The sequence below is a fragment of the Notolabrus celidotus genome, chromosome 18 (assembly GCF_009762535.1).
Source record: "Notolabrus celidotus isolate fNotCel1 chromosome 18, fNotCel1.pri, whole genome shotgun sequence".
Classification (NCBI taxonomy): domain Eukaryota; kingdom Metazoa; phylum Chordata; class Actinopteri; order Labriformes; family Labridae; genus Notolabrus; species Notolabrus celidotus.
Window position 1 is genome coordinate 18,292,682 of NC_048289.1, and position 27,700 is coordinate 18,320,381.

Genomic DNA, 27,700 nt, shown 5'->3' on the forward strand with positions numbered 1-27,700 from the left:
TCACGTGCTGATTCAGTGAATCCATCTGTGATTAAATACAGCACGATCTAAAACAGAGTGAGCTGAGTCTTTACATGCTAACAGGCTAACTGTTGTGATACCTGCCGGTCTGTCTTCTTCTGTGGTGTCATCTGTGATGGATGACATTCGCCTTTGTCCTACTGCGCTCTACTGGTCTGGTGGTTTACTGCCTTTACTTTTTATTTCCTCCATACGTCACTGGCCTGATTTTCCAAATCTACCTGGGGCTTCGGCCCCGCAGTCCAAACGTAGACAACAAAAGGGGGCACAGAACCTTTTAGTTCAGGGTAAAGTAGTTCTGGGGGCTGAAAGACCCCAGAACTCTTGGTTGAAATGCACCTTAAAAGGTTCCTGTGCCTCCATTGTTGTCTGTGTTTCGACTGCGGGCTGATGTCCCGGGTAGATTGTGCAAATCAGGCCAGTGACGTATGGAGAAAAAATAAATAAATTAAATAATATTTTGAAATCTTTATAAAAAACTAAACTAGTATGCATTCCCAGGAACTCCCTCTGTGTTTCAACAACTGTGTAAACCCCACAAAAGTCCCAGGACCTTTGAAAAGTACTACCCCCCCAAGCAGGGGCTTTTCAGGGGGGAGATTATCTACCCCTGAACTGAATTTAGACCCTGGTTCCTCCAGACGAAACGCATGTAGTTCAGGGGTAAAGTTCCTGCGGTCCAAAAAAGCCTTTTGGTTCAGTCTGTGCGTTATGCCCATAATGTGACACCGCTCAACCATTAATAATGCAAATAAAACAGCTGATTTTCCATTACTTTGTTGGTTGTACATAAAATGTGATGGGTTAGTAATAAATGGAGGACACGGGTGGTTAATTTGTTGACATCTATTTATTACTGGCATGTTGTCTGGGATACCAAAGGCTACTAATAGCTTCTTGGAAAAATTGACTTGCAGTGGTATCATTAATGACTTTGTTGAAAAGCTGAGACGAATCACCAATAGACTGTGCTTTCATATGCGTAATGACGGTAAAGGAGAGGTAACGGTAATGAATGCCTCACTTTGATAGCTGGAGATGCTTTTATAACAGAATGATGCCAAGACTTATGTGAAATGTTTCATTAAGTGTTAGTGAGGATTATGATTTCTACACAAAACCGCTGCACTGACACGGTTATGTGTAGAAAATCTTCAGTCTAAAGGTATCCTTTTACAATCAGAATGCTCAGTTGAGAGGAAATAGCTTTTTTTTAGCTTCAATCTAGCTGATAGATATCTAACACAGAACTTGATACATCCGGCAGGTACACCGAGTGAAGGCCAAGGAGCTGGATGACCTGAAAAGAAGCTACAAGGAGAGCATGGATGAGCTCTGTACCCTGCGCACAAAGGTTTGATATTCAGATGCATACTTGAAAATATGCATGGACCATCAGCAGGTCTTAAAATTTAAAGAGGCTGTTTTTTTCCCTTTAGTTAAAATGCCTGGAAGACGAGCGTCCACGCTGGGAGGACGAGCTGAGCAAGTACAGAGAGATCATCAACCGGCAGAAAGCTGAGATTGGGCGGCAGAGAGACAAGCTGGAGGAGATCACTGCGCTGGAGGAGCAGCACAATCGGTACAAGAACACACACACACACACAAGCACAAATCATGCAGGAAATGCACTGAAAGAAAGCCAACCATGGACACAGAGCAGTAGGTGAAGTGATACACTAACACATGATATAGAGAAAAATTAATTTAACAACATAGGATTGATATTGCCGGTCCAGATTGTAGAGAGTTATAAACGAGCTGAGGAACCAACAATATATTGTCCTGAGTGTCAATATTCATAACATGTACTGTGCTTCCATTATATATTTCTGCACTGATTAGAGTAGCAGTAAGCAATGTGAAAATTCCCACAGAACACAATCTTCCTCCTCTTCCTCTGCTATCTTGTGTCGCTCGCTAAGCCCCTCCCACCAAACTGCATGGCAACTGTTGTCATGCAAGCTGTCTGATCCACTCAGTAAGTTATGTCGGACTCAGAGGACGAAAGCACTGACAGCTTATCAAAATACATCCACAGAAGTTTGAAAGTAGCAACTGGTGTGTGCCAGGGGAGGGAGAGGGAGCGAGTGAGAGAAAGAGATAGGAAGAGAGAGAGGGAGCCAACACAAGTCACACAGAAGCCAGATGATACAAGTTTGGTTGTTTGATTCAGGCTGAAAGACATTTAAAAAAAACATGAATCAAAAGCAGAGGGTGCTGACAGATGCAGATCAGATGCACATTTTTTTAAAGGAACATCAGTTGCATTTTTTTAAGGGCATAACATTTTTTATCACAACTAAAATCTCAATAGTTCCAATGTATTGAGCTGCACCTTTTATAAGGATGTGGATCAAAATCTGGTTCCATTAGGAACTAGTTCTACATTTTTCAAATCAGATCAACAACATTTGAGCTCATCAATTCTGCTTTCAATTTATGTAGGTCCAAAGAAGTAATGTGATGTCTTGAGTCAAGTTATGTCATTTAAATCAATCACTAGTGCACAAACAAACAATCCAGCAAACAGGAAATAAACAACAACAATGAGGTGAAATTCTGACGATCAGTTGCTTGGTGGCTGAACATGCAGAGCTCTAAAATCCGTCTACATTTTTCCAAGCAAAAGATAAAAACAAAGCTAGATGTTATTTGTATTGCAAGAGAGGAAGACAACAGCATTGTGCTTCTAGTTTAACAAAGCAGAACCTCTGACTCTCTTCATCTATCGTGTTGAAGAAACGCCACTGACTCCGGCTGCTGCTGCTGCTAGGCAGGAAAGTCATCCTCCGCCTCCTCCACCTCCACAAAAAGCAGCTTTGGTAAGCTCCAAACTTTTGGAGCATGTCTCTTCACTTGAAAAGAATCAACAGGGTAAAAGCGAGTTAGCTAATTAAACGAGGGGACAAAATGTTGCAATATGAAGTGTTCAAGGTCAGGTCAGTAAAATGACCATTAGGCAAAGGTAAATAAAACTTCATCAATAAAAGCAATACCAGTTCTGTTAAACACGTATTGGCGTGTCATCTGTCTTCCAGATAAAATAAAAACTATAGATAGTAGAATTGCCAGTTGTTGATTCCCATTACTTGACTCTAGAAATATAGCTTGTCTTCTTTATAAAGCACAGGTGGACTGAAACACAAACTTTGCAATACAGGTCAAATATTTAATGTTTTAAACATAAGCTATCATCTGGTGATCTATCATCGTGCATCCCTATTGTGTATTATTGATTACAATGTTACAATGTTACAATGTCATTTAGCAGACGCTTTTATCCAAAGCGACGTACATACGAGAACAAGAACAACACAAGCAAAAATCTAGACAAGAGGAAACAAGATCAGTAAGAGTAACAAAGTGCTTCAAGTCAATTTGGGTGCAGGTACTGCCAAGCAGTGTAAAGGCAATGCACAAAAATAAGTAAGGAATTTATTTATTTTTTTATTTTTTATTTTTTTCCCCGAAATAAGGAACATCTACAATGAAGCAACCAACCAATTTAAGACCTTCCATTATCATCATCAACAATTAACATCACCACAATAATGACCAAAGTACCAAGTGCTGGGTCCCTCAAGAGCTGAACACCGATTCCCAGAGTAGAGCAGGACAGTGCGAGTCAATCGTAGCTGGAAGACATGATCTGCCACTGGGGACAACAGTGGAGAACAGTCTAGCTAAGTGCATAGTGCTTCCTAAAGAGCTGGGTCTTTAGCTGTCTTTTGAAAGTAGAGAGGGACTCTGCAGATCGAATGGAGTTGGCCAATTCATTCCACCATTTAGGGGCAACAGAAGAGAAGAGTCGAGCTGACTAAGTACGCAGGTTTTGTGAATTATCTAATAGAAAATATGCCTACTGAAAGTCACACCCACTGTGTCTGTCCACAGCTTACGATTGTATTTTCCACTTCTTTTTTTTTGACTCTTCTTTGCCTTGTTCCAAAAAAGAGACAAAAAAATGTCAATCTACAATAACACACAAATATGAATCCCTAAATATAAGTAATTTTTGGGCGTACATCAGCAAATATTAATATATATAACTAATTTAACTGATTCCATTCAATAAGAGTCATTTGATTAAAAATGAGTTATTTATATATTATTAATAATAATAGCAATAATAATAATAATTCTTAGTATTATTGTCATTATTATGATGTATTATAACACTTAATGATAATAATAGTTAATTAATCATAATAATGATAATTTTAATAATAATAATAAATGTATATACATATATACACACAAACACACACACATATATATATATATATATATATACACACATGCACATATACACTTTAGATATACATTTAAAAATAGAACTAATACAAATGATAATAATAAGAATTAAAAAATAAAAGCTCTGCTATGACTTTGCAAGAATATTCTATTAACTGGATCAAAACTGTAATTAAATAACGTTGCATACTATAGCTTTAAGGTCCACAGCTTACACACAGATCTTAAATGTGAGGAGAGCCGAGAGCAGCCTAAAAGCAGTCCAGAAAAATAGCAACGTTGAGCAGCTTTCAGACTGATATTACTGCTGTAACATTATAATGACATTGCCGCCTGCTCTGAACTGTGTATATGTGCAGTATTTCAATGTTAATGCAGGGCTCAATGCTAAAACAAGTACTAATACATTCTGTAGACAACAGTGCATTCAGGTGCATCCTTTCAATAAAGCCTATTTATTTTGTGAAAGGCCATATGAGTCGAAAGTAGTCCTATCAAATGTTGCAAATGAGTGCTTAGGTAAGCAGAACATCACGATTTGCTTTCCCAAATGCAGAAAAACATACAGCAGATTTCTCACAATAGTAGGATCCTGTAACAGAAATGTAAGATAAACCTTTAAAAGGACGGACAGTGATACTTCTAAAGGTGCTTTAGACTCTGCTGAGAACAAAATGAACAGCTGTCTTGAGGTTACTAAGTGGAAGTATCATGACATGGAATGAGCTCGCTTTGAAGCCTTAGGGTTTCTCATCCCAGCTGAATGTGTGTCATTTGCATGGGTCCACTTATCGTCTGCTCCTTACCATTCAAAGAGAAATGCTTTTGATGGAACTGTACAGGCTGTTATAGAGTTCTTGTCCTTTCACATTTAATTTCTCAAGTACCTTTCTCACAGGACCCAAAGCTAGGCCACTGACAGATATAGCACACAGGGCAGAGTGTGACTCAGGTCCTTCTGTGGCTCTGCCAGCCATGTGCACACAACTTGATCGAGAGTGAAACTTTTCCAATTACTGAAACGTTGCTTTCTGTGCCTGCCAGAGTGCCATAAGTAGGTGGCACCAAACAAAATTGATTTGTACAAAAGTTTCTTTTTTGGCTGTCAAATGAGCAGCAGGATGTTTTTCTGCACCAACGTTTTTAGTCGTTGGCAGGAACAGAATGATTTGGTCCACGGACAACTTCACTATCAGGGAAGGTTGTGATTCTGACACATGATGAATGGCTGCTTGTTGTCAGTTACTTTCCATAATAGCAGTATGTTATATCAGTGACAACTTTAGCCTTTGTGTCACACAGTGATCAACTAGAAGTCACGTCTCTACGGGAGGAAGTGGACGGCCTCACGACCCAGATGGCCGACCTGCAGCGAGACGTTCAGGGCAGCAGGGAGCGGGAGGCTGAGTTGCTGGGCTTCACCGAGAAGCTGAGCAGCAAGAACGCCCAGCTGCAGTCGGAGAGCAACGCACTCCAGACTCAGCTGGATCACCTGACCGGCAACTTCACGGAGCTGCAGGCAAGGCTGGAGGAGACCAACCAGCTACTAGAAGACAAGGTTGGGCAACTGTGAAGAAGTGACAAATTTCTTGTTTCTTACCAGGGTTCAAGGAATATCCTCCACTAAACTTAGAAGGAACCAAATCTTAATAAAGTGGGACAAATGTGATGTAGACTCAATTTTTTTCGCCCCTGACATATCAATACTCCCCTAGAATCATCTCCTTGAGTCGTGATATTTTTCTGCATTACAGGTATTTTTTGCTGCAAGCACAGTGTCACAATATCTCCTGACTCTGTTATGGCTGTAAACGCATATAAATCAATTTGTTCTCCCCATCTCCGTGAATCCTGCAGTCACGGCAGCTGAAACAGGAGGAGGTGCTGAGGCAGCAGGAGGTGCAGGGCCTGCAGGAGGAACGGGCAGTGCTGCAGACTGAGGTGACCCAGCTGAAAACCAGAGTGGAAGAGCTGCGGGACGAGCTAGTGACCCAGAAGAGGAAACAAGCGGCCAACATCAAGGACCTGACGAAACAGCTGACCCAAGGTGAGGGAAACACCTAGAAGGGTATTCCTGGAGCACCTTCATGGCACACCTCTCAAGAAATGAGTTGTTCTTGGTGCCCTGTCTCCTGATTGACTTTTCATTTTTTACTAGTGTTCAAGTGTCATGTGAAAATACGGTGACAGAAAAACCCAGTGATATTTTTTTTGAAAAAAAAAGGGGACTCTTGCATTGAAAAACAACTTTAGGGTCCAGAGCAGGGGCGTCAAACTCATTTCAGTTCAGGGGCCACATACAGCTGTAGTTGATCTAAAGTGGGCTGGACCAGTAAAATCATAACATAATAACATATAAATAACAACAACTCTAAATGTTTCCCTTTGTTTAAGTGTAAAAAAGTACATTCTGAAAATGTTCACATTTAATGAACCATCTTTCTACAAAAACAGCTATTGTTTTTTTTGCCATGATGAGTCTCATAGAGGGGCAAATATTTTACTGTTTAAGCCCTGAAACCTGCTGCGAACACACAGGTTACCCATTCACCTGACAGTGTGTGATGTTTACTGCAAAAGAACAGAGATTATAATAATGAAGAAGGTAAAGTTGATTATTTTGGACCTCTCTGATCCAGCATGAAGAGTTTGTTTTCTGGACAGTGTTGTATGTAGGGGTGTAGTGCTGTAACTCATCCACATGTATGGTAAGCACCCGTACAATATGTGGCTCCTTTCGAAGATTGTGGATCCACCGTTCCTACTGTGACAAGTTTACATATATGTAAACTTTAGTGCTAATTGGATCATTTTATAGTGCTCTAAAAAGTCATTATGAATCTCAACTGGATTATACAAACAGCAAGTCATCTATTTTCTCACCTTGAGAAAAAAAGTCCCGGAGCGCCGTTCAGGTGCGCTCTGTCAGCACTATGATCGTATGCAACCCCCAGAGGACAGATTTGAAATAGTAGTTACTTTTATAGAAAAATTGCAGTTAATGTCTTCTCTGTGATTTTTTCACTTTGCAAAGTCGTTATGTGGGCCGGATTGGAACCTCTGGGGGGCTGGTTTTGGCCCGCAGGCAGCATGTTTGACACCCCTGGTCTAGAGAGTAAAACTGTCATCCAGTAACTCTGACGAATACAAAACAATCCTTACAAATCTTTTAATCCCAAGCTTGTTCCAGCTAACTTTAAACAAAGCCTGCTCTGAACTGTTTTCCTTTGTGATAATTCCTACTGTGTTCGGCAACACACAGTTCCTGTTCCAACTGTTAATGCCATACCAGTACAGTCATTGAGCTCAACCTACAAGGTGTGGATGGACCCACTGCTTGCAACCAATCCGCCCTCAGACATAAGATAAGATACTCCTTTATTCGTCCCACAATGGGGAAATTCATGGAGTTACAGCAGCAAACAAAAAGGTGTACAGTACAAGAATTTAACAAGAATATATATATATATATATATATATATATATATATATATATATATATATATATATATATAAAAAAAGATGTCCATCAGAGACGACGGCTTGGCCATAATTCTCCTGTCAGCCACCACCTCCACAGGGTCCAGGACTGAGCTGGCCTTCTTCCCCTGTTAGTTCAGTCTTGCTCTCCTGTATCCTGTCCACCCACAGCAGGTGAAATCCTTCGTCCACTAGACATGACACTAACCTCCGTTTGTCAATGAAACCGAGGAGTCTTTACAATCATCCAGCACTCAACAACGTTTACTTACTTACCCCCATTCTTTTTCAACGCATGATTATGACTTCATTGGTGCTGCTAGCCTTGTCCAAATCTCTTTGTGTCCCAGCATGCTTTGCACAGAAAAGCTGAAATAAAATACCTCAACACAATAAAATAGCTCTCTGCATTTTACCCTGGTATGTACTGGTTTATAAGACATAGCCAACTCTTTGGATGGAATAAAAGGTTTCAAAAGTAGTTTAGTCATTGAATTTTTTGTAATGCTCACTAGTCAATTGAAGGACTTGAACATACAGTATTATAAGCCCTTTTCTATACCTCAGTTTTATGTCATTGTTGGCATCCAAAATCAATTCAAAAGTGAAATATATGAAAAATATTAGCTTCCCTTGTGTCAGAATAACTGTCTTTGATACTGAATGGCTTCACAAAGAGACAGTTCGCTCTCAGGGTTTACTGTCAGGTGAAAGAGGAGCTAAATGCACTCTGATTAGTAACAACAGAGATGAGAGTGTGCACACAGGTGAGCTCATGTCTTTCTCTTTCCATCATTAATAGAGTGATCCAGCCTCTTCCTGCTTTGCTCTCTGGATGGACACATACACACAGAAACCTTAAAGAGTGAAGTTCAGCTCTCTCACCTCGTATGCACACGCTCTTCACTTTGAGTGTTCAACGGAGGACATTTGTATCTGTAGAGAGCTTGTGATTATTCATCATCAGTGTTGCAGTACAGACTTCACTACAGTGGAATTAATCTTTGTTTATGCATGGAAGGTTTGCTGGGCTTGCACTCTTCTTCAAAGGCAAACCTGCGTTACATTAATTCAGGTAGACACCTTCAGAGAGGAGGAATGATGAAAACTGAGTTCAGTCAAGTGCTGATGCTTAGGTTTGACTTTCTTTGTGCTTTTTGTGAACTCTATCCTCAGGATTAGTCTTCTGACCTGCTGGTTTTCATTATCAACCAATTTTAAAGTTGTTTATAAATTGGAAAGCTTTTTCCCTTTATCTTATTTAACTTTTGAATTTTTGACTTACAGAAACCAAGATTGTGTGAATGTCCCTGACACACTTTTTGGTGATAATCTCAGCTGACAGTTTTTTGTATACTCTTCTCAATCAGCCCGAAAAAGACTGGAGCAGGTGGAGAATGGAGGCTGTGACCGGGATGCCAGCAGTATGGGCAGCCGCTCAAGCTCCTCAGGTACTACTCCGGGATTTGGTTAGTATTTAACACACAGAGAAGTTACAAAATGCAAAATTTCCTCTTATATCCTTCCTATGCAGCTTTTTTTTTACTTTTGGTGGGGTACATTTTCCTTTCAAAAGTTGGTGTTTATTCATAAAACTCCAATAAATACAGTTAAATAAGATGGCATGAACAGCAATGTCAATCTCTTTTAATGTCTGTTTTCAAAAGGTTCCTTGAACGCTCGCCATGGTGGGAGCAGCGGCGTAGAAGAGCGCACGCTAGATAGCCAGTCGGGTCCTTCGGTGGTGGTCGTTGATAGCTTCCCAGAGGTGGACAAGGCCATGCTTGTGGATCGCATCGTCCGTCTGCAGAAGGCGCTGGCTCGCAAGCAGGAAAAGATCGAGTTCATGGAGGATCACATCAAGCAGCTGGTGGAGGAGATCAGGAAAAAGACAAAGTGAGTGGCATGGAGTGGAGTGGAGGACTCTGGGGAGGCAGAGATCATTTTTTCAGTATTACATTCCTTTACTGCTGTGTTCACGCTGCGATCCAACTGCTTCAAAGACAGGAATTCAGCAGGGGGCAGATGTTTCTCAGTGGAGGATTGTTCTTTTTTTTTTGTGACACGATTGTTTTTGAAAAATGGACAGCAACTCCCCCATACACTCATCCCAACATTATTTATACACCACCTTTCATATGCACATGCAGCCTAAAGAGTGACACATAGGAGCACATCAAACAGAACATGAGAGCAAAAATAAAAATGTTAATATAAAATGTAAAGTTTTGCAAGAATAATAATTTTAAACAAAACGTAGAAATATTGCTGTATATAGGGATGGGAACTGAATTCGGTACTTTTATAGGTACCGACCGAATTCCGTCGGTACTACCGAGTACCAATTCATGTAAAATCAAACGGTACCATGTTTCGGTACCTAGACGAATCCTTGTGACTGTGAGGGAGTTGAAGAATAGGCGATTTTTTTATACTTTTGCCCTGTAATAAAGTCAGAGGCTGATCGGGTGGACGTCTCTGCTCTCTGCTCTCTGCTCTCTGCTCTCTGCTCCCTGCTCTCTGCTCTCTGCATCTGCGCGAGAGCGCGCCAAACGGAGCCTGCAGCTGACGGGCGCGCGCACTCACCGCGAGGCAGAACTGCAGGTGGATTAAAGTTTAGTTTTTATCTACAGTCTATGGTTGAGACGGACTCTCTCGCTCCGACTACCTGCCCTGTTTATAACCGTTCCTGTGTGCGTGAATGCCCAACAAGTAAGTTGTGTGCCCTGTACTTTTAAAGAGACGGAGAACTGACTTTTTCCTGTCTGCGGGCGTTCACGTGTGTTCATTGATAAACTCCAGAATGAGCAATTAAACACCACGAGCACGTGTCAGCTAATATATCTAATCACCTATATAAACCTGTTTCTGTTAATTTCATGTTAAATGAAATAAATACGTTAAATTTAAAAAAAAAAGAGATTTTATTATTAAACAAATTAACATTTATTACCACATTAACACACAAAAGTACCGAAAATTGGTACCGTTGAGTACCGGTACCGATTCCCAGGTACCGGGTATCGGTACCGTATCGGTTCAAATGTGAAAGGTACCCATCCCTAGCTGTATACAACAGAACCAGTAAAATATTAAATTAAGCCAAAAAATGTAATTAATTTAAAAAATATGTAGAAAAAATATTTGACAGAGGCAATAACATTACTCCAAATTTAGAGCCCGATGGAAAATAGAAGTTCTGTGAAATATGGAGTATAAGTCACACCGGTATGTACGAGATATGAAGGAGATAAAAGTTTAAAATGTCCTTTTCATGAAAATTTCCCACTGCATTCAGCAAAATCCACACTTTCCTGTACCATCTGTTTCACCATATAGAAGTAGCAGTCACTACTTGGGCTCAACCTACGACAGCTTTGATTGTTGTGAAGTATGAATCTACTCTCAGGGACCAATACACCTGGTCTCCACTGGTCTTAAAATGAGGAGTGCACTCCATACGATGTATTTACTTAATGGTATACCACTAGTTTCTTTGAATGCATGAGTAAGATCTAATGAGGGAGAAAAAATGTTGCCAGCCTGGTTTACCTCACTATGTATCCCAGCATACTTTGCACAGCTTGGAATACACAATGAATGGGGCGTGATTTTCAACCGCTTGCAATGGTGGATGGAGGAGTATTAAAAGTGCGTCTCATAAACCAAATGTTATGATAGGTGATTAAACTCCTTCTAAAATATTGTAGTGCAAATGCTGGAAAATATTCGCACAGTGTTTCCATCACTTCAGTGATTATTTGTTATGTTGTCGGTAGAGTTACTTTTTCCCCTGGTACCCATAACTTTCTGTGAATGCTAGCACAGATACAGTTTTCCTTTAAGTAATGTAGCATCACATCTAGGGTTGCAAAGGGATGGAACATTTCTGGTAAGTTTCCATGGGAAGTTAAGCTGGGGATTTTTTTAAATATTCCAAATTGGAAACTTTCCATGGGAATTATTGAAATTAATGGGAATTAATTGGAATTAACTATAGTCTGTTTAAAATATGGACGTAGTATCCGTGACGTCACCCATCTGTTCCTGAGAGCTGTTTTGAAGCCAATCGACGGCGGCGGCCATATTGGAAATGCGGAACTCAACCAGGCAGAGTGTGACGTAGTGTGAGCCTCCTAGCCAACAGCTTTGTATTCCCGACCAGGAGTCAAGTCAGTCATGTCCTGATTTGGGCAAAAGACTTGTAATCTTAATATCTTCTGAACTGTTGCGTTAGAAAAAAATTCACCCCCCGTACAGTGTGTGCCATTAGAGAGATTAGCTACGTAGAGCCAAGCTGTTTTTTGAACCAGGCTGTAAACATGTTTATTAATGCTGCAAAGATCGTCTTTTTTGAATTGGTGTCTATGTGGTTTCTGGTGTTTCTGCAGCCAGCCTCAAGCAGATTCTCAATGAATTGCAGTTTATAACACTTCTGCATGGGCTTCATAGTTTGAGACCAGAGGTTGCTGCTTGGAATTAAATGGGAATTGAGGGTAATTTAATGGAAAGGTATCATATCCAAGCATAAATGTTTGTTTTGTTATAAGCAGACATCCATTCAAAATAATACAATTAAAACAGATTTATTAGTAAGTAGAACTTTATCAAGGGGTAAATATTTTATTGAACAATCAATTATTTAATTGAAGAACAAAAACATGAATGTTGAGTTAAATATTACTCACCCCTCCGACCCAACCTATTAAAAAATGAACAAAAAATGTATCAATCCTAACAAAGTCACAATCAACATGCAAATAAAAAAAAGCATCTTCTTGCATGAAATCTGGTTGTTTTAGTCAGGATTATGCTAAAATGTATTTTCCCCAACTATATTTAAGTTCCCTATTAAGAGCCAACCTTCAATTTAGAAAATTTCTGGTTTATTCCCATTAATTCACATGGAAAGTTTCCAACTTTGAAAATTCCTGGGATTTTGCAACTCTGATCGCATCACATGTAGCATCAAAGGTAGAGTACGTCCTTGCAGCTTGTTTGAAGTTTAAAAAGGAAAAAAGAAAAGCCCATTTGAATTCAGAGTATATTTTCTAAGATACATTTTCTTGAATATTTAATAACACCATACCTCACTCCCCTGTGTGTTAGTGCTTCAGCTGACCTTGTAGGACAATATCTGCTTATGCATACACTTTTTAGCCTCCCACATCCTTCTGTGTCCCTGCTTTACTTTCTAACTCATGCAAACTCCACATTTCTGATTCATGACAAACTTCCACTCGCGCTATTTATAGTCCAGCCGATTCCTGATCCTGATCCTGATCCTGATCCATCGGTATGGATCCTCCTTAATGCTCCATTTATATTCATGGAAACATCCTAAACTAAAGACAGCGTGTGAAGGAGGCCAAAGCTGTCTTAATCACATCATAACTTTCTGTAATGGAGTAAATTGTGGGCTGATGCAGGGATGAAATTATGGGTATTAGATTCTTACATAAAGTAATCTCAACATTTTCTGTACCGGGTAAAAACATGTGAAATCTTCTTTATTGATCAGCGTAGCTCACTCCATTTAAGCTCTACATCACCTCGGCTCTCGTTTTCCAGATATGTCAGACGACTTAATTCTTCCCGGATCATCCCACTTCTCATTTGTTTCTTGAGCCGTATGCTCAGATTGAATCCATTAGCCTCAACCTACATTCAAGAGTTAGGATTGAGGACGAATCCCACGGTTGCTTGGCTAAATTTAGCTTCTGTAAAAGATCTCCACTAAGCAGGGGGTGTTACTTTAACCGGAATGTGGATGTGAATTTGTCCTTTTTTGCTTTTCTGTCCCTTTCTCTCCAGGACAGGGTGGTGATGAGCTCACTGTAAGCCTGAGGCAGGAGATAAATGACAGGGACACAGATAGGGAACAGAAGCTAAGAGGGTCTTTGACAGAGGGCTGTTAGAGTCGGAAAAATCATTAGGATGATGTTTTATTTGTGTTACCAAATGTTTACTACTCATTTTTTGTGATCAGTTTTTACTTTAAAGGATCAGAACCATTCACGTTCACTTTTTATTTGCAAAAGAAATAGAGTTGCAAAGTGGGAGGCACTATTTCAGACACCCTAGTTATGAAAGTGAATCCTCCAGGATGCATTTTGGTGTGGAACATTCAATCACAGAGCTTAAAGTTCTCTTACATCCCGCGCCAGCTGCATGCAAAAGCTATGCTTCACTCATTGAGGACGCATGATCATAAAGTTTGCACTTGCATTCAATTTACATCTAAACTACAGGTCATTCATTCATTGAATTGTGCAGTGCATTCACATGCTGCTGGAAAGACATGACTAGGTCAATGACTACAATGTCCATACATCGTATGGTACTTGTAGTAAATGAGCTAAAACCTGCAGAAACAGAAGCATCATCCTTCAAGGGCAACGACATTTCCTTCAGTTCCCACACCTGGTTACTATGACCATTAAGCCTTAATGGTCCCTTTGTGTGACTTGAATTAAAACGTTGATGGTAGCATGCAGATGAGGACAAAACTGCAGGAGGAGGATTAGGTGTGGATGGCTGTTTATCTGCAGTGCATCCTTTTTTTACTCTGTTAGCTTGGTAATCAATGGGAACTGTGAAGCAGAACAATATAGGCTCTAATGCAGCCTATCATGGATCCACATCTGCTAAATGTGGTTAAGATATATTGTAATGGGGCCTTTCAAGGGTGTTTGGGGTATCTGGGCCCACTGGCAGATGGTTTTGGAGATACTTGAAACTGAACTAGTGTCTGCAATGCTCCCCATCAAGAAGGTATATTTAGGTGTTGTAACAAAAAGCCTTCTACAAGGGATGTTTTCATTTGGATTATTTTGTTAATTATAAGTAATGCAAAACATTACATCCAAGAGTTATGATGTATCGGGAATTTCCACCTTCACGTCATGTATGCTTGAAATACCACCGCTTTTTACACTCTCTCAAATGAGGAAAAGGGGAATATCAAAAAAATCAAGAGTCCAATTTAGTGCCCAGTAGGTTTCCACTGACTTTTTTCTTCTTCTAAAGAGTGGTTATAAACACATAAATTGAATAATAATCTAGAAAGCTAATCGTATCATTGACTGTAACTAAATATGAACTTTAAGGCCCTTATCTACTCTCATTGTACGCAGCAGAATGAAGCCAAAATACCACCACAGTGGGTGCTTTTGACATATTGCGCCGTTGACATATTTTGGAGCCAAGACGTGCAGAAGCAATCTGGCTGGTGGAGCTGCAGAATTGATGCCACACCCCTTATGTCAACCAAAACACATATTTAACTCTGAAATAGATTGGGCAAAGATCCCCCCCACTGCAGAACAGATTTGTTGTGCTGATTTGAAGCGAAGACTCTCAGAAAAATGAAGACTTGTACATAAATGATAAAAAAGTAAATCATAATAATCCCAAAAAAAATTATTTGACATGTGTTTTGAGTTTATGTCCCATCTGTTGACTTGGAGAAAGCAGGTTTAATGATGTATACTGCATCTGGTCACCAGGGGGAGCTCTAAATGTTTTGGCTTCACTTTTGGGGAGCTGACATGCCGTCCATCTTTTTATACAGTCTATTTCTCAGATAATCAAGGAAGTATATAAACAATAGAAATATAAAAACAATACAAAGCTTGATATTCTCAATAGGTATTATACCAACCCCTTAAGCAATGTAAGTCATTGTCCTGCTTGATCCCAACATGTTGCACACATCCCTGCCCCCCCGCCCCCCTCCCCCCCCTCTACCTGCTGGCCCATGCATGCCACTCAGCACCCCATGTGGCAACATCTTTAATTTCTGTCACTTTTTGTTTTTACTAAACACTTTCGTGATGGGACTGGGGTCCAAATATGGACCCTTGCAAGTCTAGTCAGAGGTAAGTCTCATTTTCTGTCCGTGCAAGCCCAGGTGTTGTGTATGTATGTATGTATGTGTGTGTGTGTGTGTGGGTGGAGGGGGACTTTGTCTGCTTACATAGCTGCTGTGTCATTTCATTTCTTTTTTTTTTTTGCAACCATAGTCCTTTTTTTTTTCGTGTTGATTTATAGTGCTTACATTGCACCATACAGTTTGAGTTTCATGTAGTGCTTAGATATTATGTTAACTTTGTGAAAGATTTGCAGCACCAGCACAAAAACCACAACCACCATCAAAATCAAACCACACTAAAGTCTGAATAGTTAATTGTTAGAATGCATGCATTACGTCTGGGGTTTATCACCCCTCCTTTTCTTCTTCTTCTTCCTATAGTTGACCCATTTAATATCTGTACAGGCAGAATGGCATTTAAGGGAGGTTCAAAACTGCTGCATGTCCACAAGCATGTTCAAAAAACCTCCTTCACAACAGCTATCAACGCATGATGTATATTCTGTCTTTTAGAGAAAGGCTTGCATGTTTTTAACTTTCCAAGATCTCTTTCCGCCAACAATTAAAAATATAAAAAGCCGTCTGAAGCAGGAATAGTTGAACAGCAGGCCTTGTTTAGTCACTGAAGCCCCTTTCGCACATGAGCTCCTGACATTTTCTAAATATGTCCGCATGTTCAAGCCCTGATATTTACAGAAATCAGCTGTTTACACATGCATGTCACAGCAGGAGATTTTCTCTGCTGGACATGCTCATGACTTGATTAACTCCATTTGGTTTGGACAAGGAAGATGGCTGGGTAGCACATGTAAGCTGAGGAGCAGGAGTCGCCTTCCATAATGGGGGCAGCATGTGTAAATATTTTTTCTCAATCAATCAATTAGTCATTATTATTATTATTATTATTATTATTATTATTATTATTATTATTATCATTATTATTATTATTATTATTATTATTATTATAATAAGAATAATAATAATAATAATAATAATAATTATTATAATAATAATTATAATAATAATTTATATAGCACCTTTAAAAACAAATTTTTACAAAGTGCTTTGACAAACAAAGTGTAGTTCAAATAGCAGAGTAAACAAATTGACAGACAGGGAGGAGAAAATTGTATCAATGCAAAACAAAATGCAACGCAAGAGGTCAAAGGGAACACACGTCAATTAAACAGTATGGAGTGGTGTGACAATAGACCAGTAAATCATTGTTGAGAGTTTTTTCAGGGTAAATAGATAAAAATAAATAAATAAATAAATAAAAATTAAGAAGTGAATAAAAGCATTAAAAGGGCAATAAAAAAAGGTTTTCAGAGTAAAAGGACAACATCACATCTGGAAAATTAGAAAAAGTGCAAAGGATGAATTAGGAACATTAAAATAATAAAAGAAAGATAATATTAATAAATTAAAACAATAAATAATCAAATAAAATTTAAGACAATTAATCAGTTGGATAAAACTAAAATTAATAATAAAATAGAAGTAAAAGTGGTTAGAAAGATAAAGTCACATAAAAGCTAGTCTGTAAAAATGGGTTTTAAGAAGAGATTTAAAAGATGACACTGACTCTACGAGCCTTATCTCCTCAGGGAGGTCGAGGAGCTCTGACAAAGAAAGCACGATCCCCTTTGGATTTGAGATTGACTTTGGAACGACCAAAAATAAAGTGCCCAATCACAACAAATGTTATCCCAAGACGCTTTACAAATAGAGCAGGTCTAGACCATATTCTGTTATATTATCAACAAAGACCCAACATCAAGACAGGACAAGATCCAGTCCCATCTTACAGGCAACATTCAGTCTTATCTCATCTTAATCCACCATGATTAAGATGAGAGTATTCAGCAACTTACAGTGGCAAGGACACTTCCTTTTCACAGGCAGAAGCCTCGAGCAGAGCCACACTGATGTTAGACAGCCATCTGCCTGATCGCAATATACATTTTAATTTAACTTAAAGGGCCAGCAGGAGACAGTGCAGAAAAATTGAGGAAGTCAAATTCAGCTGTTTGCATTCACACATGAAACCCAACTGGAAAATGTCGGGAAATTTTCAGGATTTGCAGAAAACAAAATACTGAATATGTGTGAAAAGGGGCTTTAATCTTTAATTAATATCACACATCTATGACAGATTTGGGGAATTGTATATTGACTGCCCTCAAGAGCAGATGTTTTCAGGACAAATGAAATATAAGAGCAATCACATCACAGAATTTAGAAATTCTCAGGGTTAAAGATTTCACCATTCCTTGTCATGTGTTAGATATATGATATTGTTTTAATAGCTAGATAACAATCAAGTGCAGTGGTAGTAGATGTCGCAGTCGTAGAAGTAGTAGTTGCAGCAGTAGTTTTCTTTCTAGTCGTTGTAGAGGTTGCAGGATCTGGGTATCCACCTCTCTGTTGAAAGCTGTCAATTCCTCCCTGTGGAAATCTTCCTGCAGAATCTCACTTGCGTTCAGGAGCATCCCTTTGCACAGAGCTCATCCTGCAGATTACCCACCATCTTCTTCTTCCTCTTCTTCTTTAAAAATCCCCCTCAGACACACCTTGAATCAGAACTAAACAATGGCAGTGTTGACCTGCATATTGTCAGGTTAACTCTTCAGGTGTACAGCTGGGGAGAGGACAGGTTGGAAGTATTGATTACTGACCGGTCTCAGGGGGATTTTCAGGAGGTTTTGACCTTCACTATTGGATTGTGCACAGCCCGGTACACCTTAAATTTAAAGAAGACAGTGGATAAGGGGTTCAAGGAATTTAACTCCTTTAAAATAAAAACATGAGTATGTTGGATTTTTTTTCTTCTTGATACAGGAGGATTAGTTTAATTTCAGACACAACTCATGCAGGCTTGTAGTTGATTAATTTAATCCTACAGCCATTCTAATAATAATGATTGCTGGATCCATTACTTTCCCCCTCCAGCTGGTGCAGACTTTTTTTTACAATGACTAAAAGTACCCTGTGCACATGGAATTCAATAACCCACCCCAGCTGATTTGATATTCCAGAAACGTCCGCTGCTTTTTCAACTGGAATCATTTTTCCTGTTCTATAAGAGCCTTCTGCGCTCCCACTTATAAATCCCACTTCCTCAATTTTCTTTGCTGAACGCTTCCCAGATTGTGCCGTGAATTCACTCGGCTTCCTCCTCCTTATTCCGAGCACACTATTTGACTCCTCTGCTCCTCTTCCTCCCTGCAGAATTATCCAGAGCTATGTGCTGAGAGAGGAGTCGGGGGCCCTCTCGTCGGAGGCGTCAGACATTAACAAAGCCCACCTGAGCAGGCGGGGAGGCATCATGGCGTCGCTTTACACCTCGCACCCGGCGGACAGCGGGCTGACCCTGGACCTGTCGCTGGAGATCAACAGGAAGCTGCAGGCGGTGCTGGAGGACACGCTGCTGAAGAACATCACACTAAAGGTAAGTTCTCCCTCCTGCAGGCATCAAACTTCTTAAGTTTAGAGCTAACAATGCCGAAAAGTAATTAGCATGCTTTGGTTATGTTGATGATGGGTGCAGTTTCCTTCAAAATGTCTTATTTTGCAGTTTATGTGTAATTGTTTTAGACCACCTGAATGGATAATTAATTTTCTGTCAGTGTCATGCTGCACCGCCGGAGTCACGCAGCCTTGATTAGACTGACTAACAAAATTTACAGGCACAACCATCAGCATAAAAGCAACTACAGCCACAGACTGAAGAGTGAGTCTGTTCAGTGGATTTTGGGCTGCTACATAGGATACATCACACATGAATAACACTACTATTTAATGCAGTATTTTAAATACATAGGTCTCAGTATTTAATAGTATTGTATAAAGATTGTGTGCAGCATTCATAGAGGTACAACAAGTAGTGTAATTAATCAGAAAATACCTCTGTTAGCTTTTTTTTCCCCTTAAAAGTTCCTTTTTATATATAGATAATCGTCACTTTTATGCATGCATTTAAAATAAACTGAATTCTATTGCAATACGTTGGCCTCTATATTGATCAATATTGTCATCTTTAAGAAATGCAACCAAAATATTGATACTGATTAGTAAAAATGTACACCATCATATATATTAGGGGTGCACGATATTGGGGTTTTTGCCGATATCCGAAATATGCCGATATTTTACAACTCATTGAGCCGATTACCGATACTTTTTTTTCTCCGCACACCTAATTGCAGAGATCATCAATTCTCTTCTGTATTGGAATTAGCATACAGTATTGTGGTGATACTCTTATCACATTTGTTATGTAATACAAAATTATTCATACAAAATTATTCATACAAAAAGATACATCCTACTTAAAATGTGGATGATGCTCTTCCTGAGACAATCATAACAAAACTCACAACCAGCAAATTTGGCCAATTTCACATTTGACATAGTAAGTAAACCTAACCTCTGTTCACAGGGAACATGTGAAAAGTGCAACTGTACAGCAATTAAACCCAAATTAAATAAAATGGTTTACTCTTTGACAATAAATGTGCCTAAATTAGTCAGCTACATGTACCTTACAGACTGCTGCTTAAATTCAAATGTAACTTAAAACATGAGCCCAACATGTGTGCAGCAGTCCATTATTTTATCAGTTAATTATTTCGGCAAATAGAGGATATATATCGGCATGTTGGCCGATATCCTATAGTTCATTTTAAAGCCAATATCTGCCAATACCGATAATGTGCTGACAATATCGTGCATCCCTAATTTATATATTTCTCTTTGAAAAAACACAACAGTTTAACTTTTAATGCCTGTAGGGTTCAGTAATCATATTTTGAGATCAAAATTTACTTGTTTCAAAAGTTGATATAGTTGTAAAAATTGTGTTTTTCATAATCCTTTGGCTCCATCACATATCAATCCAAGGCCACTGAATTAAGTCAAATAAAATTGATGACTTTTTCATATTGGATCATTGTCCAAAGAATCCAAGTTACATCGACCGCTTTTACATTGAAATTCCGCAACAGCACCGTAACTACACCAATGTGTTACACACTGAGCGCAGCGTCGGTGCCTCAGTGCGAGATTTCACATTGCATTCCAGAAGCTCAAGAGGCATGACGTGTACACACAGTGCTGTCCCGCACTGCCACCTCACATTTCAACTATTCCCCCAATCCCTCTGTTACTACCCCCCCCCCCCCTCCAAACAGCGTATCAGAGACCCCAACTTTGCCACACCAATTCGCCTCTAGATGAGGTATACACGAGGGGTAAATATCCCACCTTGAACTTTCAATCGGAAAATGGCTACAGTATCTTGAAAAGAAAATTGTGAATCAATCACATAGTAATTTTGGTCACTAATGATCATCAGGGTTGTTAATTGTGACTCTTAAAGAATTTCTATCCCGATACTAAAAACTTTGCTCCAACACCAGCCCAAGAGACTCCACGACCCCCAAGTGTCCCTACTATAGCACCGATAGACTGTATAAATAAAGGAGGTAGTATTCGTGACGTCACCCATCTGTTCCTGAGCGTTGTTTTGAAGTAAATCGACGGCGGCAGCAATATTGGAAATGCGGAACTCAACCAGGCAGAGTGTGACGTAGTGTGAGCCTCCTAGCCAACAGCTATGTGTTCCCGACCAGGAGTCACGTCAGTCATGTCCTTATTTGGGCAAAAACTCGTAATCTTAATATCTTCTGAACCGTTGTGTTAGAAAAAAATTCACCACCATACAGTGTGTGTCGATAGAGAAATTAGCTGCGTAGAGCCAAGCCGTTTTTTGAACCAGGCTGTAAACATGTTTATTAATGCTGCAAAGATTGTCTTTTTTGAATTGGTGTCTATGTGGTTTCTGGTGTTTCTGCAGCCAGCCTCAAGCGGATTCTTGATGTATTGCAGTTTATAACACTTCCACATTGGCTTCATAGATTGAGACAGGACAGGAGGTTGCCGCTTAATAGCACCTCTGCTCAGTGAAAATACAGCCCATGCAGTATAGTGATGTTTACACTGATCAGTCATAACATTATGACCACCTGAGCAATCTAACGGAACCCAATACAACAGCTTTACTTCAAATTCTACTTTGTCGACGTACAAGAGGGAAGTAACATATTGGGTACATAATTTGATATAATGATATAATACACTGCAGTACAACTTCAATTAGAAGTAAGTGGTGATGTGTTGTGAATGGCTTGTTATGTGAATTAGAACCCCAACAGGGTGAGCAAGTGTATTATCTTGCTCACCATTCTTCTATGGCTTTCAATCAATCTTTTTTTCTATAGCGCCAAATCAAGACAAATGTTATCCCAAGACTTTATAAAACTAGATTTCTTTTTTTGATTTTCTAGTATTGTTTTTGTTTATTTCTTTGTTTTTAGGCTCTGCAAAGTACTTACTTTGGCACACCGGCCAATCTGAAAGTTAGTCAAAAAATTCTTAAGTCTTAAAGTCTAGAAAAACAAGACAGCTTATTGCTTCACTGTGAGAAATATATCACAGGGATGCTTTTAAAACCCCTCCTGACAATATGATAGTGTTGTTGTGGGTAAAAATGTCACAGGAAATGTCAAGACAGCCATTACTTGATGTCCTGTGACATTTGGGGGGTGTCTCCCAAACCTTTCAAGCTTGTGTCACATTGTCTGAAGTAGATATCTCATTTTGTTTTAAAGGTAAGGACAAGGTGATCCTCAGGTTATCTGTTAAAAAAAAAAAAAGTTTTTAGAGAGGACGTGTTGGAAACTGTGGTCTAATACTGACCCTGCATTATTGATGTTATTGCTAAAAAAAAAAAAAAAAAGAGGCTGTGCCCCACTGACACATGTTTTTCCATCATACTAGTTCATGACCTAAAATAGTGGAATGAAACCTACTTTTATGATTTCATCCTCATTCAGCCCCTCTTTGAGTGGATTCAGTGCAGCCTCTTCACCTGAGGGTCCTCCTGTCATTTAATTGAGTTTGAATTCAACTGAGCCTATTTCCTGAAGTGTTACTGTTTAATCAAGGAGGTTATGTATTGTCTACTTTATGATATATTCATATTTCCCTTATCTACCTTGATAAATGTTTGCACATCCACAAACATTATAACTGATGAGTGCTACTTTTAGTTTGTGCACTTTGTTGCATTTTGCTCACCAAATAATTAAGAGTTGTTTAGGATGGGCGAAATTTGCTAGCAGTTGTTGCATTAACTGAGGAAGAAATTAATAACATCTGTGACTTTTCAGTCTATTTTTCATGTTTTATTTGTAAAGCTACAAATCATTACAAAAATAATCACAAGACTCTTAAAAATAAGTGGAGAGGCGTCTTGACAACATGTCTTTTTTTTAACATTTACAGAAACTCAACATCAAGCCACGATGATCAAGTGCTTTGCAAGATTCAGCAACAATAATACTGGTAGTAATAACTATCTTGATTTATATAACACTTTTCAAAACAGGCTCAAAAGTGCTATATGAATAAAGATATAAATGAATATATGACTATTATTATTATTATTATTATTGTTGTTGTTGTTGTTGTTATTGTGATTATTATTTGAAGCGGCTAAGATTGAAAGGTGCCGCAGAGACTAAGTGGGCTCTTGTTTGTGACGCGTCTTTAGGGCTCGGTATCGTTCAAAAAATTTCGATACCGATACCTTCATTTCGATAACGGTTCCATAAAGATACTTTTTTCAATACCAACTTTATGAAATCAATTGTAACAAAAAGAAAAACACATTACACATTATCAACAAATGTTGAGTTTTATTTTTCAGCTTTGTTATTCTTGGCATAAATCAAAATCAGAGTCCAAGGAAAGTATTCTATTTATCAACGAAACACTCAAAATAATGCAATAAAAAAGATCTAAATAAACGATAATAATGACAATGACAGTGGTGATCAACAAAAAAATATTCAACCCCTCTTATCCTCTTTGTATACCTCCCGCCACACAAAAGTCAACCATAAAAAGAAAATAATCATGATTAACAAATAAGACATGAAAATCAACATTATGGCCCTTACATTATTATTATTATTATGATTATCATATTACAAATGAGAAAAAAAAGAAAAGAAAAATGTGAGGAAGACAATGAATGATTTATCTTTTTTTATAAATAAAAGTAATACAAAAACAGAAGGGAGGTAACAGAAGAAGAGCCATAAAATGCCAGGAATGAGAAGGAAATGGAACAAGACCAAAAGGTTAAGACCACCAAAGATCAGAAGAAATAAAACAATATAAAACAGCTTAAAACCACCAGCAGATAAAAGTAAATAAAACAAACACTGTGAGAAAAATAAAAACAGCAATAGATAAAAGGTTAAAACAGTCAGAAGATCAAAGGTATAAATCCTGTCTGGGATCCTGTCTGAAAATGGAATAACAGCAGTGTATAGAGGATTAAACAGTGGTCAGGAATAGCTTCATTTAATAATGCAGAATCCTCAAGCAGGACCAGACTCATGTTGAACTTCCATCTGCCACAACTGTTAAGGCTGAGAAAGTGGGATCGAAAGACAGACAGAACCTTTTTTTTACAACTATGTCTGAGTTCAGAGTCATTGTGAATTACAAGCCTTATTGTATGAAGCCCCCATTTCTGCATCATAAAGTAGTGTGTTAAATGAACAGTTAATACACTGGATGGTTGATGATGGCCTCCACACAGAGTGGCAACACAAACATTGAAGAAGCTGAACTTTCCAGCTGAGATCAAAGAAGCTGTGACAATGCCACAGAGCTGAAGAGAAGAGACTCGGATTCTGAGAAATGTATATAACCACTAATGATTTATGAGCTCTCAACATGTCTCATGTTCTGTTGCAGCAGTTTGTTTTCAATCTGCGCTCTTGTTGATGTGGGCACATCAGATGCTTTAATAACTCTATTTCTATTTTTGCAAACAAACAAGCTTCCAATTGTGTTCGTGTCAAACTCATTTTTAAGACGCTCTGCATAAAAAAACTTAATGAGACAATAAATTATGATGTGGGAGTATTTCTGGTGAGAACATTTTGTTTGTGGATGAAAAATGATTGGCAGTAAGCAGGAAGAAATGATCTAAAAAACTGACATGGGCACAATAAAACGACAATAAAACAAAAGGCGCTGACAGAAGCAAATTAAGGCCTCACATTTACTCTGATGGATGAATTCTTTATCGCTGTTTTCCAATAACATTTCATGCTACAGAACCTCACATAAGTATTATTGCTGAGATGCGGACACAACACAGAGCTTTATGTTGTATTTGAGTCTAAAAGGCTTTCCTCTCTTGAACAGGAGAATCTGCAGACACTGGGAGCTGAAATCGAGAGGCTCATAAAACAGCAGAGGGATCCTGAGGACGGGAGGAGGAAGTGACATACAAAGGACCAGGAAGTCACTCTGTCAAAAACTCACTTTCCCAACATATGAAGGAGCAAACTGAATGTTGTAAGTACCAGTAGCGCCTCAGGCTTCATTCATGGAGGACCTTGTGGATATTGTCCGTTTGATGGACGTGTCTGAACTTACTTGAACTTCCCTTATTCCATCCACATTGAAGTGACTCTCCCTGCTCCTCATGCACAACAAATCTTCCTCTGGCTAACATTCATGTCTCCTGAGCCTTGCCAAGATGAAAAAAAAAAAAAGAACCTCTCCAGGCCAGTTGCTTCGAACTTGAAACTCTGTCTGCCTTGTAAATTGATTGAAGATGCCATAATCATGAATGTAGAGCAAAATTCTACCTTTCCAAAAAAAAACGACATTCGTGTCCTCACAGTGACTCCAAGTTATTGAAGATGATCATCGCCCAGCATGCTCTTTGTACTCGTCTCATAATGTCCATCTGCCAATCAGCTCTTCACGTGTGAAGCAAAAGGTAAAATAACAAATCAGCCCAGGCTTGCCGGGGACCCTCTGTGCCACCTGCAAATTCACATTCTTCATCAACTTCTGCTCTGCACGGCACTTCAGAGCAAGCTGCTGAAGCAAAGGTGCCTGACGTCAGAAGTCACCTGTTCCACTTATTTAAACAGACGTTCTGTTTCTGCAGTGCAGTCCGGCAGCACTTTGCCATTTGTGTGGAAGTCCCTCTATGTTAATCTGTAAGAATCTGATGATAATGTGTCAAATGTAAGGTCATAAAAAGGATGAAATGTAGAGAATTGGCCACTTTGAATGTGATTCTTTTTGTTTTGTTAGCTTACATTTTGATTTGTATTTAAGTTTGTAAAGTTTTCTATTATCTATCAGGCACTGAGTGCTTGATCCTAGCTCTTAATTTAACATTTTGTTGCTTCAAAAATTTCCTCCTTCACCTTGTTACCTGTTAAAATTCTACTTTTGAAAACAACTTGATTTAATCACACCTGAGCATTATCACTCGCTCCCACTTCCCTAAAAGAAGTCTGTTAGCATCATCCCCATTCGATCAGAGGGTGCAGACATGCAAACATGTAGCTTGTAGAAACTTTGAACTCGGATCTGTTAAAGGGGACAAAATGTTTCTGTATTCATATCACACTCCTCTTTTTCTTCTTCTCTGTAGTGCCACTGAAATCTGATGAAGTAAATCAAGTGTAGAAAGAAAGAAGATTTGTAGCTGTAGCTCAGGAAAGCCAATGGAACCTACAGAAATATATTCAGGGACAAAGTGCAATCCTGTTCCTTTGTTGTTGTTATTTTGTGTTCTGAATGTTTGTGCACCACTGTTTTATATGTCCATATTTATGCTTGTGGGATGTACAACATGCAACTCAGCTGGTGTGCGAATCTTTCAAAGTGTCCATATTGTGTGTGTATGTGTGTGTGCACGGCTGCATGTGTGCCATTAATTTCCAACCTCTGGAGCTTTTTTTCGCATTGGTTAAGCCGTCAGGGCTTCTAGGCTTTTTTTCACCGCTCTGACCATGACGTTTGTTACATCCCAGAGGGGTAAACATGATTTGCATTTAGACCAGAGTTTGCAGCCACACCAACACACCTGCACACCTGCACACCTGCAGCTTGGTACGCAACACAGCAGTTTTTTAGTGAATCACACGTTCAGAAAAAAAAACACAGGATGAAGCGTAAAGAGCCGACGACGAGTTTGATTCAACTTCAACTTCCCTCGCTCTTTATTTGATCTTGACCTTAAGAATCTGTCACAAAAGATAATCCTCTGACTCTTTTTTTATCCCCCCCCCCCCCCAGTCAGAGACAAGCTTTTTATGGGTCATGAATGGTTCCAGGCCAATCCCCTTCCCGTACACCCTGAGGCGATGTTAAAACGACCCACTATGTGAATAGAGATGAAAGTTTCCTGGATTGAGGTCACAGAGTCCTTAAAGCTTCCGTGCTGCTGCATCGGGCGCTCGCTGTTCGATGTACCTCGACTCCTCTCTACTTTTAAAAAATAGAAAAACCTGAAACTTCCTAACCTTTCAAACTAGGAAAGGAAATCACACCACACACATTACATCTAGGGTAGTATTACAAGCCAGCAGGATATTTGACATTGAACTGATGTGGATGCTTTCCTGCATCTGATGTAACGTTGTAGAAAAGGTCAAAAATTGGTGCAGAAGTTAAGTCCAACCTATGCAAAACACCCATATGGGAGTTCCTAATTAATGTCTCATAATCCTCCACGGCACGCTAATAAGCTTTCTTCTGATTTGGTCACCTTGAGGAACAATGCTGATTCTGAGATTTCACTCGTCTCCACAGCCTTGAAATGAAGCCATGCTGCAGCGTTGTGCGAGTGAATGATTAGATCCTCGTTTTCCTCTGTATGCAAATGAAGAAATGGTGTTCAGTATGAGAGTGTGAGAGTCAGAATGTGACATGAGACAAGATGTTTTTGACATGTTTCTGTTCCCCTTCCTCCTGTGCAGTGATTCCTCCCCCTCTGCTCTGTTTTGTGGAATATACAAACTGTGATTATAATATACAGTACATTTGTAAATAAGTCAATCTGTAAAATTACAATGAGATGTTTTTAAAGAAGAGAATAAGTGATTCTGGATTTTGTTTGTATATATGGTGTTTCCAGGGAATAAAAGGAGATGAGTCTTAACTTTCTCTTGAATGTCC

The 27,700-nt window shown here is 39.1% G+C and overlaps 1 protein-coding gene across 2 annotated transcripts in view; it reads left to right on the forward strand.

The window, feature by feature from the left end:
* The window catches only part of ccdc186 (coiled-coil domain-containing protein 186), a 45,876-nt gene extending 18,176 nt beyond the window's left edge, over positions 1–27,700 (forward strand). The window contains exons 9-16 of one of the 2 annotated variants that reach the window (XM_034707952.1): positions 1,289–1,375; positions 1,461–1,603; positions 5,581–5,836; positions 6,136–6,325; positions 9,129–9,227; positions 9,426–9,654; positions 18,863–19,082; positions 24,920–27,700. In XM_034707952.1, coding sequence (XP_034563843.1) covers positions 1,289–1,375; positions 1,461–1,603; positions 5,581–5,836; positions 6,136–6,325; positions 9,129–9,227; positions 9,426–9,654; positions 18,863–19,082; positions 24,920–25,000 — 1,305 coding nt within the window. In that variant the 3' untranslated portion in view covers positions 25,001–27,700. The remainder of the gene's footprint in view (positions 1–1,288; positions 1,376–1,460; positions 1,604–5,580; positions 5,837–6,135; positions 6,326–9,128; positions 9,228–9,425; positions 9,655–18,862; positions 19,083–24,919) is intronic. The other variant, XM_034707953.1, reaches the window with a different exon arrangement.